This window comes from Phaenicophaeus curvirostris, chromosome 4 (assembly GCF_032191515.1).
Source record: "Phaenicophaeus curvirostris isolate KB17595 chromosome 4, BPBGC_Pcur_1.0, whole genome shotgun sequence".
Classification (NCBI taxonomy): domain Eukaryota; kingdom Metazoa; phylum Chordata; class Aves; order Cuculiformes; family Cuculidae; genus Phaenicophaeus; species Phaenicophaeus curvirostris.
The window spans coordinates 46,624,690-46,647,059 of record NC_091395.1 but is presented as its reverse complement, the minus strand read 5'-3'; the positions used below and the strand labels follow the sequence as shown (position 1 = coordinate 46,647,059).

Genomic DNA, 22,370 nt, shown 5'->3' with positions numbered 1-22,370 from the left:
GCAAAAATCACCAGCACACTCTGTAGCTAGCGTTTGGCTAGTTGGTGACTAATAAGTAAACTTTAAAATAAGTCTAATAATACTGAAGAACTGTTAATCCAAGTGGTGAAACTAGTGTTGAGGATATGTTGGAGGAAGAAAATCAAGCAATTATTCTTTTGTTTGTTTGTTTATAGAGAAGCATTGGAAGTGATTCTCAAGGCAGGGCAACGGCTGCTAACAACAAACGTCAACTTAATGAAACCAAAAAACCATTCAACTTCCTGTCACTGCAGATAAACACTAACAAAAGCAAAGATCCTGTCTCAGGTTCCCAAAAAAAGGAAAGTGGGGTATCGATGCAGTGTAAAGAGTTGTTTGGAGCTGCTCTAAGCAAGGATATCTTGCAAAATTGTCAAGTGTCTGCTCAAGAAGATAGAAGGGGAGAACCAGCTATGGATAGTAGCCAGGTATTTACATAGCCTGTAAAGTCTACAAAATATGGACTCTTAGAAAGATTTTCATTACCTTGTTACTTTTCAGTGCATCTTTCTAAGTTTCTGAAAAATAGAATTGTTAAAACTCTGTTGGAAATACTCATCTTCCCACTGTTCTAAAAGGCAACATGAGGATAATGCAAAACCAAACTTAATCATGTATTGTTTTTCAGAAATCTGCTTATTCGTAACAAAAGCAGTATTATTTTTTCTTGGAGGTTGGTTCTTTCATACAGTTCCAGAAAATGCTCTCACAATTTAGTATTTTCTTGTATTAATGAGTTCAGTTCTTTTTTAGTGTATGTCAACAAGAACTTATGCTTCAGCCTTGCAACTTCACGCATGCATAAATCTGTCCTTATGAAAGCTCTTGACTTTTAACCACTCGCAGAAGTGTGCTTATAGGCTTGAAAGTACCAGTATGTCACCCCTTTAATTACTACTTTGCTGTTGCTATCGCCATGTCTTGTGTATTAAATATGTTAAAAGCTGTAGCTGAATGCATTCAGTAACTTCAGTGTCTTTACAGATTGTGAGCAGACTAGTTCAAATTCGCGACTATATTGCTAAGGCCAGCTCCATGCGGGATGATCTTGTAGAGAAAAATGAAAGATCGGCCAATGTTGAGCGTTTATCACACCTTATAGATCACCTTAAAGAGCAGGAGAAATCCTATCTGAAATTTTTGCAAAAGATACTTGTAAGTTTGAGAACATAATATATTTGTTTCTGCACTGTAAGCTTTTTATTAGGAATTGACCATTGATGTTTTGACGGTGCTACTAGAGGTGTTGGTTTTGATGTGTAGTACCTTCTGTAATTAATTCTTACTGCCCCCTTATGTAGCTTTTGATTTATGCCAATGAATGTTTCAGGCTAGAGCAAATGAGCAGGATAATGTTCAGAGTATAAGTTCAGCTGTGGAATCTGGTTCTGTAGGTGAGAGCGCATTGCTAAACACTGATGTGCAGTCTGAGACACCACGGTAAGCTGCCTTTTTGGAATTAAGGTGCTAGAAATAAAGACTGGTTTGGTTTTGTTGTGATTATTATGATAGTGTCATAACTAAAAGTTCAATTAAAAGGTAGTAAATCCCCAGACACTTTGTTCAGGTGGTGCTCATGCATATGTGGATGACTTTTTTTAATATGGAGAAAAGAATTAACGATACCATCATGACAACAATGTATCTTGATCAGCTTTTTAAAGATCTTCAGTCTTTCTTCAAAGTAGAATGAAGGGTTAAGTATTTACTTTGGTAAGAACATGCATTGGATTGATACAGTAAGGAATAGTTTTCTATTCAGTTTTTCATCTCTAAGTTGGTTTCTGTTAGTGGGGAAAATTTGCTGGTGTTGGGTGAAGGGAGGATTATAAATTAATCATTTGCGGGCTACGGTCAGGCATATTTCTGGTGGTATGTTAGAAGTATTAACCTAATACAGAAGTTTCTCCCCTTTTTTTGGAGAGGTGAACATGTTATAGAAAATGTGTTTTGAATTAGTTCTGAGATACACCATCTTCCTTTCTTTTATATTAGTGCAGTAAACAATTCTTGTAGTAGATAAAAAAGCATTTTAATTTATATTTTACATATTCCAGTGCTGCTGTACTGAGGGAAAAGTACTAGAGAACTAGTACTCTTTTGACCAGTCAGTATGCTGAATGTTCAACAGATGAGGAGAATTTTTGTGCTTCAAAGTAAAACAGCAATTAAAACATTAAGAAGTTTTTGTAATTATTTTTAGCTTTGTAAGAAAAAAATCCATTCTGTCCCTGTAAGGGAATAAAAAGATAGACATGGAAGATGTTCTTTTAACTTCAAGAAAAAAATAATTGAAAAATGCAGAAAGACCAGTACAATTTTTTTTTTAAAGTAGTATGCATATAAATTTGCAGTTTTTTTCCATCTTTGCAGAATGTTAGTTTTATGTTTGGCTCTTCATTTTGCATCTAATGTAGCTTGAATATGTTACATGCTGAATGAATATTTCTGGTCTTGTAAGGTTGATTGGTATATGTAACCTTATTGTTAAGAAAATTCTAAGAATGACTAATAATGTCTTTTCTCTTCAGTAGTTTTTACTTGACATTAGTTTTCATTATCTGATGAGATACAAGTGGATAGGTTTGTAACTTAAAAATGCATGCTAAGTTGGAGTATGTGTTCAAAGACTAACATAGTAAACTATTCAATAAAGGAGATATCTTTTAGTTTCAGCTTCACAAGAATGGGTTACAGACATTAATGTTACAGCAAGCCCTAAAGGGAAAAGTGACAGAGCTGCTTTGAATGACAGGGAAATCTGGCCTTGTAGGATTAATAGCCAAAAACCATGGATTTTCTTCAAAGCTACACTTTGAAATATTATTTTAGACCAAGTAGACTTTAACATATGCTGATCTCTCTTTTTTTGTTTTCTTTTTTTTTTTTCCTTCTCCTTTCCTGTTAACTGCTTCAAATATATCTGTTACAGTGAATGTTCACATTTGGCCTGCTCTGTCTTTACAGCTGTCTTTTTCATTGAATGAATCTTCTTTGCGTAGAGGCTGTTGTTCTTTAAAAAGAGATGTTTGGCATCTTTCTCCTCTGAAGTGTCAGCATTTGCAGAGAAAGTACTACATGTTCTGATTTTATGTAGATGATCCTTCCAGTTTTGCTGCTCTGTTTCTGGGAAAACATTGTAAATGTGACTTCAGACACTTGTCACATTTATACCGATAGTCTGCCAATGCAAATTTAAGCTAATTCCTTACAGAGAAAATGAAGTAACCTAAACTAGTTCTGCAAATGTTTTTGTATAGCAGTTTATATTAATATTTGGTGGGAAGGGGGAACACTGAGGGATTTGAATTGTAAAACTTTTGTTACTGTTACCAGCTTTTCTGTGGCTTTGTCTCTTACTCTGATTTAAATATTAAAAAAAAAAAGTGTAAGTTTGGTTTCCCCCACCCTTAAAATTAAAAGCTTAAATATTTTGTCAAGGTTATTAGTCTAAATGTAGAACTAAGCTTGAAGAATTGGTTATGTGATTTTAATGAACTCAACCAAATCTGGTACTTTAGATAAAGCTTGGATTATTTAATAGGTGAGCAAGACTGAGCTGTATCCCTTTTCCCTTTATTCTTCTTGTTCTTCCCTGGGTTTTATTGTGTGTTCTATTTTGCTACTACTCTGCTTTTAATATAAGATGAAAATTTAACAGGAATGATCAGTGTCTGTTGCAGTGCATGTTTTAGTGACACTTGAAGTTCAGAATCCTGGATACGTTCTTCTGTCTCTGCTAGAAAGTTGAGCATTCGCTGGTAGCCAGAATTAATTAATAAGATACCTGCTTCTATTCTGTCATTTGGTGCAGAATTTTTGGGATAAGAATTTTGAACTTCAGGAGCTCAGCACTATGGGGAGAGATGATGATGCTTTTAAGTTAGTAATGTTCTTATTTTAAATATTTGTCAATGCCTACTAAAAGGAGGCAATTTTTTCCATTCCATTTCCACATCTCTGTAGTATGATAAACCAGCTTCAAACAAGGTCAGAATCTTAACTGTTGGTGTCTCGTTAAGATACTTAATTTGCTAAAAGTCCTTGAGTAAAAGTTTTGAGGCAACTCTCCAGCTTTTAATTAGGATAGAATGAGGAAGGTGACTTGATATTAGTGTAACTGCTCAACATGCTTTCATTCCTTCAAATCTACTTCCATGTGTTTGAGAATGTGATACAGAGGGGGTTATGTGCAAGTTTTGAAACCGAGTTATCTAAATCTGGTCTGTACTAGTATCAATGGCATAAACATAGCATACAAAACTGAACACGTTGTAGGTTAGAGAATAGCAACTGCTGAAAATGTTCTGCTGAAAACATAAGGATTTTAGGCCAGTAAATCAATCTAGATCTTGTATTATATGTAGCTCCATGGTACTATGCCTTATCTTGCTTAGCTTTACCATTCTTATAGCTTAATGATTCAAAAGGTGGGGATGCTTGGGTTAGTCCTCGCAACATGTTAGGGCAGCTGACTATTTCTAAAGAAAATGTAACCCCCAGGTGTAGTAAGCACATCTTGGTGGTATAGGCTTCTCCCTGTTGAATGTCAAAATTTTTTAGACTTAAAAGCACTACTGGAAAGGTGAAGCCATTTCGTTTTCACCTTTTTACACTAATTGAGGTGCTAGAGTATATTAAAATCATGCTTGTTTGGACACTTCTGTCATGTGTACTCAACAAAGAATTGTCGTGATTATGGTAATGTTCTTCCATATTTTGCAGGCTAGAGATCCTCAACAGGAAGCTAAAGAGGAGTTGGAAAACTTGAAGAAGCAGCATGATTTGTTGAAAAGGATGCTACAACAGCAGGAGCAATTGAAGGCTCTTCAAGGAAGACAGGCAGCTCTTCTTGCTTTGCAGCATAAAGCAGAGCAAGCAATTGCTGTCATGGATGATTCTGGTATGTGGAATGATGATAACTTTGATAATGTGCTAGCCATGCTGATTGGATGATTAAAGCTATAATTGTGGAATAAATATTAACAGGTTTTTTTATAAAAGACTTCTTCAAATATTAACTGCAAGGCTTCTATTCCTGAAAAGAATTGACAATGTTGCATTGTGAAATTATGTGTTAGTTAAAAACCACACAGTTGATTTCTGTGGCTTACTTGTAAAACCCTAAAAGTGTGGGGTTTTTCTCCTATGAATTGTTCTGCCATGTCAGATTAGGAGTCTGCTTCATATTCATCATTGTACCAGGCCTTTGAAGGAAACAATCAGGAGTGGGGTATACAGTGGTCTCTCTCTTTCTTCATCTGTCTTGTTATAGGCAGTTGGTAGTTTTGAGGTTTTGTTTGCTTTTTCTTTGGATTTTTTTTTTTATTTTTCAGTGGCTGGTTGCTTGGCAATTTAATAACCATTCTTAGACTAATGGTTTATCCACTAAAAGAAAGGAGGAAATTGCTAAAGCAGTTACATAAGTAAATATGAAACTAGAACTCTGAAATTCTATGGCATGCAAATTGCAGGCACAGTTCTGATAATAGAGCACCACTATTATGTTACAACCTTCAGTTTAAAAGCATTCTTTTAATTAGTATTCATCTATTCCCCACTTTTCAAAAATTATCTTTGGGACAGAGACTTCTTTTTTCTCTCTGCCTAAAGATTGTCAGCAGAGTTGTTTTCTCAAGAGTCCAGTCTTAAAAGGGAGGCAATTGTCCTTGATTTGTGCACTACTGACATGTGAGTTATCTTTTGTTTGTTGGAAACTTGTCATGCCCACTCTCTCCCTAGATCCTGTACAATTTTCTTTGAAAATGAAATACGGTTATGTGTGCAGTCGTAGGAAATGACATTTTTGCACTGAGCAAGTTTGGATTTGATCTGTTTTAGTGTTCCATGACTCTTCCCATTTAGAATCGCCATCAGACTTGATTAGAGGGTGTATGGGACAGCAGGTCTTATTATAGTTAGGTTTTTGTATTTAAAATAGCTTATTTATAGAAATGTAAGCATTGGTTTTTCTGGGAGTTTCCCTTTAAGGTTCCTTGCTCCGATGGGTGCCTCTTTCTGCTTTTTCTCCCGTCCTTGATTTGATAGGCTATATGAAAAAAGGCGACACTAGTAAAAAAATGTGTAGATTTTACTGTAGGAAGAGAAGCTAAGAAGCTGGTAGGTAGCGAGCTTTTAGAAAGCTATTACAGGAGCAAGAAAATCAAGTGCCTTTGAAAGGTGTTTCCTTGTTTCTTAAATGGTTTTCATCAAATAGCCTCTATTTCATTGCTGTGGAAAAGTATTTACATTTTTCCCTCCTTCTTCATGCCCAGTTGTAACAGAGACTACAGGTAGTGTTTCAGGAGTAAGCCTTACATCAGAACTGAATGAAGAATTGAATGACTTAATTCAGCGCTTTCACAACCAACTTCATGATTCTCAGGTCAGTCCTTGAATTGTAGTTTTGCCATTATCTGGTATTCTTTTGAACAGCGAAGTTGACTGTTGTGCTTATTTGTGTGCATTTGCTAGTAGAGTAGTTAGTGTGCCCTCAAATGTGCAATCTCAGCACCTTTGTTTTTCTGAAGTTACTAGTTGACTGATCTGTGCGTTCTGCCTCTGTTTTCCATGAAAATCCAGAGAAGTAGTTTCTATATTGTGGTACAATTACATATTAATCAATATATAATTGGGATATCAAGAAGGTTTTCACTGTTGGTTTCATTTTTTCATTTTGCAATGTTCTTTGTTCTAGTGTTGAGCCAGGCAAGCCTATAAGAGGGCTTTTTGTTTCTTAGAATTTGTTTGGCCTTTTTAATAGTATTCTGAATAAAATTAAATCAATTTTTTTATACACAGTCTGTGCCAGACAACAGAAGGCAAGCAGAAAGTCTTTCACTTACCAGAGAGATTTCACAGAGCAGAAACTCTTCAGTGTCTGAGTACCTGTCAGATGAGAAGGTGCAGCTTTTTAACAAGATGCGAATGTTGCAGGGTAAAAAGCAAAAAATGGACAAACTGTTAGGAGAACTTCATACACTTCGTGACCAACACCTAAATAATTCTTCCTGTAAGTAAATATAGGCAGAATTGTGTCTTTGCAATAATACAGGGGTTTTAATGTTTCTAACATTGTCTTTCAACTTGCAACTGGTTAATGTGATAAAGCAATAAAGCTGTGCTGGGGCAATATTATGTATATTTTTTTAATGCTGTATAAGTTTCTGGCTTAAGGGGGAGCTGTACAAATAATGATGATGGGTGATTTTGCTAGTAGTGATGTAAGAAGTAGTGACTACTGCAAAAGTACAATATTCTGGTTTAGGCTAAAGTAGAATTGGTTTTTGAACTTCAGTTAAGTGTCATTTAAGTAACTTTATTTTTTGAAAGTTACAGACAGAATGACCCTCTGATGACATGGTTTTTTTTTCAGACAGTGGTTTTCCAGGCACTGTTCTCTTAAGAAATGATAATGTCTTCTGTAATCATCTCATTTGTTTATAATCTCCCTCTCTATCTAAAGAATGCAAGGTCAGACAGAGAACTGGGACTGTCCCAATTAGCGGACATTTGTCTGTTCTGAAGTTCATGATAGCGTTAAAATTAGTCCTTGGAAAATAATAGAATATGGATAAGATTTCTGGGTAGTGTTAGACATATGCATGTAGATGGGTGATATATTCTGTAACTAACTAAATCATGTTTAACAAGACAAGATGGAATTATCCCTCCATGCTTCCAGTGCTGTAATAGAGGATGCCTGCTTTCTAAAACTACGGAAGGAGTCTTAGAGGGTTTTCTTTGCTGGCATTTTCAGTATCTGCAGCACTTCAGTCAATTTCGATATGGTTATAAGCCAATGTGAGGATGTGATGACAGAATTTTTTTCTTCAAGGCTTTGTGACGTGTCTGACTTTTTTTTTTTTTTTTGTAAGTTGTTCTTATGAGCTGTATTTCTTTTCCGTAGTTTTTCCTGCTTCCAGTTCTCCGCAAAGGACTGTTGATCAAAGTACTACTTCAGCTGCTTCTGGTCCTGTAGGCGTTGTAATTGTTGTCAATGGCGAATCAAATAGTGTGGCATCTGCTCCCTACCCTCCTGATTCCTTGGTTTCTCAGAATGAGAGTGAAGAGGATGACAGTCTGAATCCAACAGAAAAGCTTCAGTAACAGTTCTTAAATATTTTTTTCATAATGTGCTTTAGTGATTTTGAGAGTTAACCTGTTCAATAAGTTCTGTGCTAAGAAACCATTTCATGTTTTAATCTACTTAATTTATTATTATAGACCACTTAGTAAATAGTCCAAGACAGTTAAATGAGTTCAGAGCTTCAAGCAGGAGGTTCTTAACACCTAAGAAAATGTCAGTAAACTTTAAGAACTATAAATGGTGTGTATGTGTATATATATATATACACACACATTATAACTCTACATAGATTTGATTAATATGCCAAAACAAGCAGCATATTCTTTTTTTTCTCCTCAGGAAGCTAAATGAAGTCCGTAAGAGGCTGAATGAGTTACGTGAGTTAGTGCACTACTATGAGCAAACATCTGACATGATGGCAGATGCTGTGAATGAAAACACTAAGGAAGAGGAAGAAACAGAAGAATCAGAAAGTGATTCTGAACATGAGGATCCACAGCCTGTTACAAATATTAGGTTGTCATATTCTTTGGCATCCTGGATCTTGATAGCCAAGTTGTTGAAGGTTTCTTGAAGCAATACTTTATTTCAGTCAGCCAGAAGTAACTTAATTCTGTGATTACATTAACTCTCAAATTTTGAATTTGAAGTAGCTTTCTTACACAGATGATTAATAATCTTGTCCTTGGTAACTTAGTTATAAAGCAAATGTGGATTAGATTGGACATCTCTAAAATCACTGTAAGAGACTTTACACTGTCATTTCTTTGGGTTTAAGAATTGCATTATGATATGGGATTTCACTAGAAGGTTAACAGGTTTAGACTAGAGAATAGGAATAAAAACAAACTTCAATTTACAGAGACATTTGGAACTGTAGTCTAACAGGGCAGCTGTGTGCACCAAGGTTCTTTACTGTGCAGAAATCAATACTAATATAGCTATGAAATATAAAAAGTTTTTATAATGTAGACATACCTTGCAAACCTCTTGTATTGCTGTAGATACAGCAAACAATAATGCATAGCTACTTTTTATTGCTTAAAAAAAATCTGTTAGAGAGATAAATATTGAGAAATTCCAAATTTTTTTTACATGGGGCTGACTTTAGTTTTTGTTTTTAATTAAAAAGGGTCACAACGCATTCCCATAAAAGCCAGTTAAGAAAATGCCTGAAGTAAAATTCCATTGGTATCGGTTCTTAAAAAGTTAATCTTAGTAATGTGGTTTACCCTAGAAACCCTCAAGGAATCAGTAGCTGGAGTGAAATAAATAGCAACTCAAATGTACAGTGTGGAACTAATAACAGAGATGGGAGACATCTTAATACAGACTGTGAAATAAATAACCGATCTGCTGCTAATATAAGGACTCTAAAAATGTCTTCTACTCTAGGTATGTTCTAAAATCTTTTAATAATTTTAAATGTTGGTGCGAATAATTCCGATAGCTGCATGGAATTTTGGAGAACCTTCTTTGTTTAACAAAGTTTTCAAGAGTCTAATCATTAAGCTAATCTTTTTCTAGCACCAGTAATTACATTACAGTGAACTTCAGAAGTTCAGTAACGTGTTGTTGGTACTGCTTTGTTTCTTCCTTTCCCCGGCTCCAGACTGTCATAATAGGGAGGAAGACAAAGATATCGACCTACCCCAAGGTGAAGATGAAGAAGTGGAAGAAGATCGAGTTAGTGAAGATTCTGTATCTAGTCACAGAAGCAGCCTGGGTGATGCTGCTGGAGATGCTGAGTTTGAGCAGAAGATCAATAGACTTATAGCTGCAAAACAGAAGCTTAGGCAGCTACAAAACCTTGCTGCTATGGTGGAGGTATTTTATGAATATAAACATATGCACAAATATGTGGCATTCATTATTTTATGTAATGTATAATTTTTAATAGGGAAAAAAACTGCTTAGCGTAAGATCCAAATTGCTCATTTTTAGGCTGGGAAAAAGAAAATGTTTGACTTTTCTGAAGTCAAGGCTGGTACTTGCTGAAGTTCAAACCTGGAATTTCCTTGGGGGATGCTGACTAACAGAAGAGTGACCTTAATACTTAACCCTGGCACTGGATTACAAAATATGAACCAGGAAGTCTGTTTTTTTAAAATAATACTGTTTTCCATTTTTAAGATGATCATGAATATTCATAAGTTTTAGTTGTTGAATCCCTGGTTTTGCAACATCGTTCAAACAGGAAGGAAGAGTGACTTGGTTTTCAATTAAAATCTTCAGATGTTGCAACGTGTAAAAGTTAAGGTATTTTCATTTAGGTTTTGGGATTTTCTTTTTTTTGTTGGTTTTTTTTTGTTTTTGTTTGGGTTTTTTTTTTTTTAGAGTCTTGAGAACCAGCTGTGAATTGGCAGTGTTTTTATTTTTTAATAAGTCAAGCTTATTTAGTGATGTTTATTAAAAACATATTTTCATGAATCTGAAATCTCCACAGAATGCTTACATTTGAGCACTATCTAACGTACTGTCTGCATGCTGAGTATGCACAGGTGTATCAGAAATGTGAAGACTTAATGGAGGACCCTAAATAGTCAATCTCAAATAAAATATACATTTTACAATGGCAACACTATAAACACCTCGTTGTTTCAAGATTATACCACTATCAAAAATTTCACAGCATCTGGGTCATGCTCGTTTATCATCACTAAAGAGATGCTAGCTGTACAGTGGTGTAAATCAGAATTGGAAATGATACAGCAGTTTCCTTAATAAATAACACAATTACTGGCATGTCTCAGTCTTTCCCATCATATTTACAAGACGTTTATCTGTATGTACTCAGTAATGGTACTGTAGGTCTACTGTGTTAAACTTGGTCACTGGTGATGTTCTCTCTGTTCAGCACGTTGCGTTGGAAAACAAAAGAAGTAGTGGCTGCAGCTTGAATAATTTCAGTTTAAGCTGAGGACTTAAAATACAAAAAGAAAACAAGAAGAGTAGAATTGAGAGCCATGTAGAAGACTGTTTCTAAAATATTTTAGATTTAACTTTTTATGAATAGTTTTATTTTAAGCTGTTAATAGTAATATTTAACTTCAGGACTACAGTAGTTATGCAATCTTGTTCACATCAGTCTATTTCTGCTTCTCTTTTCCCCTCCCTCTTTGTTTCTTGACATGCCTATGTGTTTCTATCTACACAGTCATAGGCATAAAATACAATTCAAGTGGTTTATGCTTTCAGAATGAAGTTATCTTGGATCTGTAGTGGAAGTTTCAATAGTGTGAGCTTTATAACTTAAAATTCTTTCATTACCTTAATTTATTTTAGAGTCATGTTGTCTTGAAGATGGTGGCATATCTGTTAATGATCTAAACTAAAGATAAAGCTATTCAGACTGTCTAGTTTTGAAGAATTAGTTTGACTAAACTTGTCACATTTTGTGTAGTGACTTGAAAATAGCCTAACTGACTTTCTCACATCTTTTCAGGATGATGATCCAGAACCTCAAGCAACAGTTGCAAATGCATCTAATATTGGTGACTTGGTTTTGGGTGAGGTGGAAGAGACAAAGCAACAACCAAACAATGTCCGAGCAAGTACCAACAAGTCACAAAAAGATGTAGCACTGAATGTTAAAGCAAGGTATGCTTTTGTCTAAGGATAGTAGAATCATGCTGTAGGCAGCTGCTTACCAAGTAACATGCGGGTAACTTACTTACACAGAGAGAAGTTTTATGAAGCTAAACTTCAGCAGCAGCAACGAGAGCTAAAGCAGTTGCATGAAGAAAGAAGAAAACTGATTGAAATTCAAGAAAAAATACAAGCGTTACAGAAAGCTTGTCCTGACTTTCAAGTAAGTTGAAGATTCTTTGCTTTCTTACAATGTTGAGCAGTGAAACAAAATATATTTCACAATGTTTTTTCATTCTAAAAACTGGAAAAATCTTAAAATTGGTAATACTTGTGTACTGTAGGCAGCTGGACTTATAAGCCTAGGGAGCTCTTATTCTTATTATCTTATTATTATTATCTTATTCCACTTTAGGTTCTTACTTGGCAATTGATGTATCAGACTCTAATTTCACTGTAGTTTATCCTCAAAAGCCATGCTTTAAAGTCATGAAAGAAAGAAGCTTCTATCTTATTGTTAGACTGAAATTCGTTCATGTCTTCAGTCTCTTAGGCATTTGCAGGGTCTGGTATTTTGCAACAATATTGTTTCTTGTAAGCACGATCAACATTTTGTTTTATTCAAACTGAAATGCACAGTGCTATACTGTTTCTTGTGCTCTTGGAAGATGAACTTTTTTCTATGAAGTGAGCAGTAATTTATTGGTACTGTGCATCTACAGCATTTTATAATACTATATTACATAAAAATAAGTGGGTGGTTTTTTTCATTCCTGGCTAAGTTCTGAAGTAAGTTTTTAGACTTGATTTGAAAATACCTTTTCACTGAATACTAATTACCCTTTCTTATAAAACCTGAACTGTGTTGGATTTTAACAGTAAATAGTATCCAGTAGCTTTGTAAATCCTATTATGATATTTTGCTTTCTCTTTCAGTTGTCAACTGGCCTGGATAACAGCCCTGCAAATAGGCAGAGTTCACCAGCAACCTCAGCTCTGGCCATGAATGACTGTAACATGGCTGGCAAGTCTTTACTTGAATTTGATGAATCTGTACCAGTAGGCAATGAGGTATTTCACACCTCATACATTCTGTGACTCTAAAAAAGGTTTAGAAGTGTGAAAAATTCCAGATACTTGCAAGAGGGAGGAGTAGTAGCCACTTTAACAAAGTGTATATAACTACTTTGTTTCATTTCTGGAAAGAAGTAAATATTGACCTGAACTGGTAAGAGATCTTTCCCAAGGTGTAGCAATTGTTCCGAATTTTAATGTGGAAGTTGAATGAATTTTGAATTTTTCCTGTGAACGCTTGATAGTGCAATCCATAGGCAAGTCATCCATAGAAGTGGTGATGGTAGTATTTGAGAAGCAGTTTATGTTCTACACATCTTCCTTCACCTTTTCCCCAAAAATTCATGTCTTAAATTATGATCTGAGTATTACTTAGTCTTTTTAAAAATTATGGTAGCATTTCTAGGGGTGGAAGGATATGTGATGAAAACTGCTCGCTGGCTAGACTAGACACCAGAAACAAATATCTGAAAAATACTTTTTTTTAATAGACTTTCTCAGTGAGTTGCATCAACATTCTTGTAAGTTTTCATGTAAGTTTGGCTTCTTCCAAATAAACATTATAGAGCAACTTGTCAATTCACTAAATAAAAGGTCTAAAATCTTCCTGCTAAAAATAAAATCTTGAAAATCAATGTGTTGTTGCAATTGCTAGCACTCTGCAAGGCGGCTGGGTTATTAAATATGAAAATAGCGTGGATTTTTGTCAGGAAACCTGGCTCCAGTACTACCAGCTAGTTCAATTGCTTTCAGACTTAAGTGCATTATCACTTGCCTGCCTCTCTTTAAGTCTGCATTTTCCGGTTTCATTAATTTTGAATTGGTTTTGTACGTTATGCTATCACTTTCATGCTGTTTCTGTGTTTGTAAAAGTCCTTTGCCATTTATGCTTCCACTATATCTGATTTAAGGTAGATAGAGGCTGTTTTCCATCTTTCCCTTTATGTGCCCATTTTCGTGAATCATCTTTAAGTCTTGTTCAAGCATACACTGCAACTTGAAGTTTCTGATCTTGTTGTATCCTCTACTTTATCAAAGAAATACTTGGCACAATTTTAAGATGTCTTGAAAGGGTAATATTCTGTCATGCTACTTAAAGAGCTAACTAATAATGCATAAATTATGTGATAAAAACAAAGTTGAGGGAAATATGTGCTGTTTTTCATAATGAAATATTACAAAACTTTTTTTTTCTTTTTTACGTTCTTAGATTTTGCTGTATTTGGGAGAAATGACAAATATGGAATGTATTTTGCTGCTTTCTGTGCTGTAGCTTTAGTTACAGTGTAATACCAGTGCCTGAACAAAAATGTATCAGAAGTATCAAATACTGAAATTTTAACTTGATTTAGTTTGGAATGGTTGTTCATATTCAAATGTCTTCCATTTTACTGCAGTTATGGTCTGAGATGAGAAGACATGAGATTTTAAGAGAAGAGTTGCGGCAGAGGAGAAAGCAACTTGAAGCTTTAATGGCTGAACATCAGAGGAGGAGAGAGCTTGCAGAAACAGTACCTACTGTTGCTGCATCTGTTAAAAGTGAAGGATCAGAAGCTCAGCATACTCTACAGCAGAGTAGGACAGAAAAGTAAGAACATGAGTCACTGTGTTAGCCTGTGGGCGCTTCTGTTGTTTAAAAGATGTCAGTCTTCAAACAGTTTCCTCTTTTTATCTGAGCGCTGATTTATTGAGTATCTAGTGACTGTTAGTTGGCAAATTGGCAGTTCTATGGATCTTCCCAGCATATTTAGTCTTCCCTGTTTTATAAATGGTGATAAATCACCTAAGGAGAGGAAAATGTGTTATAAATGCCACATGCTCAGAGTAATATTTCATCATTGCTACACCATTTAAAACAATAGTAAAGTAATAATTTTCCAGAACAGTTATTAATTTTATTTAACTGTCTCAGGATCAGAAAAGCAATAGTTTTATTTTGCATTGGTGAGGCGATGTTTAAATTATTTTTGACGTAGCTTGATTAATTGAAGATAAACTTGTAATTGTCCACAGATTGTTTTAAGCATTTGTCATACACTAAAAAAAATAAAATATATACTCCTCCCTTCCCAAACACCTGTCTTTATTTTTTCCTTTTTTTTTTTTCTTGGCAATGTTCCATAGGACAATGGCTACCTGGGGAGGCTCTACCCAGTGTGCACTGGATGAATTGGATGGAGATGAAGATGGTTATCTCTCTGATGGAGTTGGTCAGGCAGAAGAAGAGGAAGAAGATGCATCAAGTTTGAATGACAGTTTTGCTGGTTATCCCAATAACAACATACCAGAAAATTCTTATTTTACTAAAGAAAACAAGGATAGGTTAGTGGCATTACTTTCTGATTCGATGCTTGTATATTTGGAAAGGGTGGAACAAGCATTGCATTAACTACAAGGCATCCTTTTACAGCGAAGTGGAATTTCTTTCTGCTTGCTGGAGAGCTATCTGCAGATACACTTCAGTGGCTAAGTTTCTGTAGCTGCCATGCATATAACTGTTTGGATTATGTCTTCTGTTTTCAGTCATATTAAATGTTTTTGATTGAACTGGCCAGTTGTGTTGCAGTAGCTCCTTATGTTCCCATGTTGGTTTAGTCAGCTTAAAGATAACCTGTATGAAATTTTTGCCATGATGTCGATCAGACTCTTCAAAAAAAGTAATTCAGAGAGTTTAACTCTGAAAGTTTTGCTTTCAAACTGTTGGCAGCTTTGAAAACTGTTCCTTATTAGATCTTTTTAATTAACATGAATATTTTTAACTCTTGCCTACCTGATTGATTTCTTCAGTAGGCTTTGTATGACTCAATGAAAGTGCTGTGTTAAAAGTAATGAATATGTCTTCAACCAGTTTTCTTTTGGGATTGATACCAGAGTAGTTTTGGTAGATAGTGGCTTTCTAGTCAGGAGCTGGATCTCTTAATTCTTCATATATTATGTTGGTGGCTTCTATGTTTATCCGAGTACATATTATATATCAGTAATGACCGATACTGAAAACAAGCTCCAGAAACATCCTTAGCAGTTCTTTTTTGACAGTGGTTGTCAGTTGACTGGCTGTTATTTTCCATTTGTTTAGGATAATGTATTGACAAAATGGCATAGATGATTAGCTGGCATTCTGAAATAGCCTGTGCCAAGTGAGTTGTTGATGTACAACAGAACGATAATTGAAATAATAGAAGTACCATTAGAAGAATTTATTTGAAATATTAGCTTTTGTCCTTATTCTTCCTCTTTTTTTCTCTACCCAGGTGGAAAAATTGCCATCCTCTTTCAGCAGGTGGGAATCATCGTCCAGTGTCAAAGGCCAGGCAACAGCAAAACTTAAGCATGCGACGTCAGGAAAACCTTCGGTGGATGTCTGAACTTTCATATGTGGAAGAAAAGGAACAGTGGCAAGAGCAGATCAATCAGTTGAAGAAACAGTATGAATTTAGTGTCAGTGTTTGTCAGACTTTGATGCAGGATCAGCAGGTAGATATGAAGAGCAGTTATTTTGCGGTTCTTATGTTGTGTTTTACTCCTCTAAATCTTTCCAGCAGTAATTTCTGGTTTTGGTAATTTGATCACTGTCATGTATTTTCTTTCCACAGACCCTCTCTTGTCTTCTACAGACTTTGCTTACAGGCCAATGTAGTATGATGCCGAATAATATTGCATCTTCACAAGTACATCTTATTATGCACCAGTTAAACCAGTGTTATGCTCAGCTGACTTGGCAGCAGAATAACATCCAAAGGTTTGTTGGCTGTCTTAGTGTTTTGACTGTGGAATTGGAAATGCTTCAGTAACAGAGAACGCTGCTATGTAAATAAAAGATTACAGATAATGGTTAAATATGAGACTGTTGAACTTCGGAGTTGATTGCAAGCTTTTAAAATTGTGTACAGCATTTCAGGGTTTTTTTTTTTTAATACTGCCTTAACACATTTGAGATGGGTCTTTTCTTCTTTAGTCAAGAGAACCAAAAGTCATCATCTCTTCCAAAAATCTGTTGTGATAGCTTTACTTGCCTTCTTTCGTTTAGGCTTGTTCTCCTTGAGTATGCTTTCATGTCTCTAGTCTTTGCTAGGCCTGGTAAGATTCTGGATTCTAATGGTTCAAGAAAGATGGCAGAAAAGGGTTCTTTCCTTCATTAGTGTTGTCAGTCAGAATTTGTGCTTACTTATGACTCAAACTCATTCAAACTCCATTTGAATCTGCTCCTTTTACCTTCTGAACAATGATTTTTATTTTTATTTTTTTTAATATAGTAGTTATTTTGGTTCATGACCTAAAAGTTCACGCTGTTCATGTTTTGTATTTGCTAAGTAGTTAAAGGTTACTGGCCTCTTATATAATATTTTTTAACTAGTTTTAATGCCACTTCTGCAAATATTTTATAAATATCCTTGGTTGTTTCTATTTAAGTTTCCTTTTCAGCCTACATATTTTTTTAATATCTTGTCTGGGTTTTTGTTGTTATTGCAAGGGTGTTTAACTTCTTAAAACATAACCACTAGTATAGAGTTTGATTTTCAAACTGCTCCTGTTTGTTGCTCAGGATTAAATACAAGTTGTTTTTTTTATTGAGGGTTTTTCTTTTACTAGCTAAATGGAACAGTTCTTAATGCACATTGTATCGGGTGAGTGAAATAATATGCATCTCAAATTACTTGAGTATAAATTTACAGCTTTCCATTTGAATTTTCTTTTCCCAAGAGCTTATTTTTCCTTGTTTTTAAGGTTAAAACAAATGTTAAATGATCTTATGCATCAGCAAGAAGAACAACAGTGTCAAGAGAAGCCATCAAGAAAGGAGAGAGGCAGTAGTGCACCACCACCTCCATCTCCTGTTTTCTGTCCATTCAGCTTTCCTCCACAACCTGTAAACCTGTTTAATGTGCCAGGATTTACTAATTTTTCTTCCTTTGCTCCAGGTGTGTATTACTACAGCTGTGAAAAGTAATACAAATTTTAAAATCTGTCATTCCCTCATTTTATTGAAATCTTAACGTGAACTTGCTGAAACTCTTGACTTTTCCTTTGTATTCAAATAGCCTTAAGACAGTGCTTGAATGAGTCTGTATTATCCTAGCAGAAGTTTATGTATTTTGCTAAACAATTGTATATTTCAACTTCATTATGAAAAGCAAGACTTTCTCAGTAAGTTGGTTATAGTTGAAAATACCCTCTCCATTGTTATTTTAAATGTTCTTTATCCCACATGTGAAAAGCAATGTTCAAAGTTTTTATGTACTTCCAGCAATCACTTAAGTCAGAAGACTTAAGTAACTCTAATGGTAAGGTGGCACTTGGTAATTATTTCTTTTTCCTTAACTTCTTGCATTTGGCTTTATTTGAAATGCATGTAAATGGGGTGGGTTGCTGATTTTTGTTCCCATTAGAGCGATAGAGTAACTGCTGACTTGGATACAGTGTTCCTAATAGCTTTACCTAATCTCCTTTTAATGTTGAATTTGAAATGCAAAAAAAAAATGTAAATGTAGGTATTTTACTGTATCATTAGAAGTTGTTAAAACTGTCTTAGTAATATATTCTAGCCTTTTCAGGAAACTAGAAAGTAGGCATAGAATCTAAAAGCTACAATCTAGTTCTAAAATCTGTTTTCTGTTTGAGGATATATTTTAAATTATACACAGATGAGCAGTTATGTTCAATTTGCCACTACTACAAAGATTCTAAAGTTAAAATAAGTATTTTGAATTTATAGTTGAAGTATTGATAAACTCTGCATGCAGACTGCCTTTTTTTGCAACAGATGTAATTTTTACCTTCGCTTGTAGGACGTTTTTACTGGGGTTTCTTGAAGTACCTTTATCTCCCCACTGATGGGGTTGTGGTGGTGTGTGTGGCATCCCATAATGTTCAAAACCTGCATTTAAGATAAATTACTATTATTGCTGTGCTTTCAGGATCACAACAGTTTTTGCGTACTTCCCCCCTGTATTTTTGCTTCATAGTTTAATGTTCCCACACAATGTCTGAAATTTCAGTCTTTATCACTCAGATAAATGAGGTAGTATCTTCTGAATGTGTTTACTTTGTAGATATTAACTATAATCCTGTGTTCCCTTGTGGGTTTGGAGATTTTGCACACAGTATTTCCCCACGCAGCAACGAGCATCAGCAGCAGCATCCTCTAGATCGTAATGCTTCTGGGAAAGCTGAGTATATGGCATTCCCCAAACCTTTTGAAAGCAGTTCCTCTAACGGAGCAGAAAAACAAAGGTATGTAATCTCACAGTGCAACTATTTTTCCTCTTTCTCTCCTCGCTTTTCTGGGGCTTCTGGGGCTTCATAATTCCTTTAGGGAATTTATCTTCCAGGCAAGTAACAGAATTACAAAATGAGGTTTACCTTAGCAGTTTCCAGTTGTATTTTTTTCACTGAAATGTTCTGCTTTCCTCTATATTAATTTATAATTTGAGTAGTATTTTAAGATCAAATATAGTGTTAGGGTGGCTTTGTGATTCATTTTGTAAGTGGAGGAAGATTTCATTTCCATTTGTTTTGAAAATAAGCTGTTAGGATATGATTTCAGATTTCAGTAAATGGGTTTTTTGTGCTACAATAGATTATAATAAATGTTGGTTTAAGAAATGTTTTGTCCTGCAGTACTATTTGAGCACAGCAATAGCTGTCCAAGTATATTGAGGTTGAAAGCAGTGATAAATGTTAATTTCTTCAGACATCTTCTGTTTTCTATTTGGAAGGGTTCTCACTAGATTGCTATTTCCCTCCCCCAATGTTCAGTGACTCAGTAACTAGGGCAGATAACTTGCATTATGGATAAAGCTATTTGCCTGGTAATACATGCTGTTTCTGTCTGTCTGAGAGACTAGGTTGTGATAAATTGTGGTCTTTCTCTCTGACAGAAGGAGTCACAGGCAGTGTGAAGAGGAAATGGAAAAAAGATCAGCTTGGCTAAGTGATAGCCAGGAAGTGAAAAAAGATGATCAGTCTCAGCTGAAAGCAGATTTTGCGGTTTCAGTACAAAATGTTGCTTCTGGTCATAAAAATCACTCTGATACGAGCAGGAGGAGAGAGTTTGATGAAGAGTCCATGGAGAGTTTTAGTAGCATGCCTGATCCAGTAGACCCAACTACTGTGACAAAGACTTTTAAATCTAGAAAAGCATTAGCGCAAGCAAGCTTGGCATCGAAAGATAAAACGCCCAAATCGAAGAATAAGAGGAAGAGTTGTTCTCAGCTAAAAGGCAGAACTAAAAACATTGGTAGGTTGTAATCTTAGATACCATGGCAAATTCAACTTGGATTATAATCATTGCATTCCAGAGAATTTACTGTCCATAAATAGTATCTATAATAATGAATGTATATTGAAGTAATTTTACATAATGTTTTCATACTACATAAGGGTTTTTAGTATTTCAGAAAATAAAAAGCATATTGGATTAGGACATCATGATATGAATGGATAGTGATTTCAGATACATTAAGATTTGGAATAAGCCATCAGGAGAATGTTCCTCATCATTATGTCTTCATGTCCGAACAGAATGGCTTGTTGAAAGATGTGCTTCAGTAAAATCCTGAATGAGAAGAGAGGGACAGTCCTAGCATGTATAGTACTGTTACAGTTACTGAGCATTTAGTGCTGCTGTATGGCTTCAGTGTACACAGGACAAATTTTGGCTAGAAAACATCATTGGTGTTTTGCATTTTTGAGATTGCCCTTGAATAAAGTTTTAGAAGTAGTAAAACATTTTGTAAGCTGTTTTCTTTTATTCCTTCCTTTTCATTCCCTTCTATAAGGCTATGAAAGCGCGAGCGCTTCTAGCATATGTGAACCCTGCAAGAGCAATGAAAGCAGACACTCCGAAGAGGTTGTTCGTGCAAAGGTGTTCAGCAAAAGGAATCGGGAACAGTTGGAGAAAATAATTAAGTACAGTAGATCTACAGAGATGTCTTCAGGTATTCTTTTCTGAATGTCAGTAATTCTTTAGTGAACCTCTTTGAGTAGAGGATGTCCGTACTTAGTTGCTAATTTAAAAGCAGTGTATTAAGATGAGGTTACTGTATCTGTAGCATATAGATTTTGCTTTTAATTTGTAAGGATGCTGTAAATATAGAAGTGTGTAAAAAGTCGGGTAATGATTTATTTTGGCTGTTTTCTGTAGATCAGGTGCTTGATGAAAATAATTTAGAAACAAACCTGTTACTAACCAACAAAAACCTAGCCAACGGAAAACCTCACTCATTTGTTGATGTTTTTATGGAAAGTAACTGCACAACAGATGAAATTTGTTTAGTGTTGGAACTACATCCTTCACTGCGTACATGTTTTCTTTCTAATCATGCTTAAAGGAGCTCTATCAAATGTCATTCAAATTCAGTCTTATAACATCACATAAACCGTTACATTTTTGCCATCTGCACTGCTTTTCTTGTGTCTAGATCATAAAAATATTCTCTTCTGTGTCTTTTTAGGTTCTGCCAGTGCCTTTGTTTTGTTTGAAAGACACAGAAATTTCAGTAATTGTAGCACGATGTACAGCTTTGACAATGTAGCTGTGTCCACACTAAGAGCTGTTTATTGGCATAATAAGCCTTTACCAGTCAAGTTCTTACAATAAGCAGCTTTGATGTGGTTTGGATGACTGAGCAGTTTTCCTCCTGCTGTTTTGTATAGACCCTGTCTTTATTTCTGGTGCGCATTTTTGTGTTTATCACTGTCTATCCCCACTTTCCTACAGCGCATGCTAGGAGAATTCTGCAGCAGTCTAACAGAAATGCATGCATTGAAGTGCCAGGTAATGCATTCACTGCTTAGCTTCAATGTCCTATTATGTTTGGGTTTTTTTTCCCACTTAACTTTGGTCCTGTAACTCAGACTGTTTAGCAGATGTTCAGAATTACTACTCTTGCAGTACCTTCTCTATAAACAAGGCAAGAGAAGATACTTGTAATTTCCATGAAATGCAATGATACAAACTACTTCGAATTATAATTGTGGAGAACATGTTTACCATGTTCTTTGGTAATCACAATTACAAGTTGAAAATATGCAGATACATACTACAACAGAAAACTCATTTCGATAGGCATTTTTAGTATATTTTAAAGCTAGTATTGCATTTTATTAATGGCAGAAGGCAGCGATTTTTAGTGGCTTATTAAAGGTTCAAAAAATCTTGCTTCTTTGCTTAAAAATACTGAAACTATTTGCAGATAATAAAATTGCAGCTTAACATTTACTGTATTGCTAATAACTTCATTAACTTGAATACTAACCAATATGCATCTGTTAAACTAAGCTGAGTTTTCAAAATTTAACTTTTCCATTCAACACTGCCAAAATATGTATGTAATAACTGTTGTTATGCAAGGATAATTCTTAATTTTCTAAGTAATAGGAGACTTATTAGGGAACACGTTGTTGTCTTATACATATTCAAAAGGGCATAAGGGTAGGAGATTTGACATGAGCCTCAGAAACGATACTATACATGTATGAGAACGTAGGATTTATGCTTGTGTGAGAAGCAGTGGCTTTCTTGAATTCAGCCCAGAGCTTTCTTAATGTTGTTGCTTGTGTTGCTAAAGTGTGGACTACTTGTATTATATAAACTTGA

The 22,370-nt window shown here is 35.1% G+C and overlaps 1 protein-coding gene across 9 annotated transcripts in view; it reads left to right on the top strand.

The window, feature by feature from the left end:
- PCM1 (pericentriolar material 1) overlaps positions 1-22,370 on the top strand; it is a 145,480-nt gene that overhangs the window by 5,974 nt on the left and 117,136 nt on the right. For 3 of the 9 annotated variants that reach the window (XR_011337377.1, XM_069855965.1, XM_069855960.1), the window contains exons 3-23: positions 177-449; positions 1,006-1,176; positions 4,747-4,924; positions 6,297-6,406; positions 6,823-7,033; positions 7,931-8,126; positions 8,450-8,626; positions 9,348-9,505; positions 9,723-9,937; positions 11,556-11,710; positions 11,792-11,921; positions 12,635-12,769; positions 14,170-14,360; positions 14,897-15,094; positions 16,024-16,246; positions 16,366-16,511; positions 17,498-17,691; positions 18,823-19,003; positions 19,651-20,009; positions 20,551-20,709; positions 21,492-21,548. Coding sequence is in view for 8 of the 9 variants with exons in the window: in XM_069855965.1 (XP_069712066.1) it covers positions 177-449; positions 1,006-1,176; positions 4,747-4,924; positions 6,297-6,406; positions 6,823-7,033; positions 7,931-8,126; positions 8,450-8,626; positions 9,348-9,505; positions 9,723-9,937; positions 11,556-11,710; positions 11,792-11,921; positions 12,635-12,769; positions 14,170-14,360; positions 14,897-15,094; positions 16,024-16,246; positions 16,366-16,511; positions 17,498-17,691; positions 18,823-19,003; positions 19,651-20,009; positions 20,551-20,709; positions 21,492-21,548 (3,817 nt within the window). In the remaining variant the exon portion in view is untranslated. Of the gene's footprint in view, positions 1-176; positions 450-1,005; positions 1,177-4,746; positions 4,925-6,296; positions 6,407-6,822; positions 7,034-7,930; positions 8,131-8,449; positions 8,627-9,347; positions 9,506-9,722; positions 9,938-11,555; positions 11,711-11,791; positions 11,922-12,634; positions 12,770-14,169; positions 14,361-14,896; positions 15,095-16,023; positions 16,247-16,365; positions 16,512-17,497; positions 17,692-18,822; positions 19,004-19,650; positions 20,010-20,550; positions 20,710-21,491; positions 21,549-22,370 lie in introns of those variants that run through there. The other 6 variants (XM_069855961.1, XM_069855966.1, XM_069855963.1 and 3 more) reach the window with 6 other exon arrangements.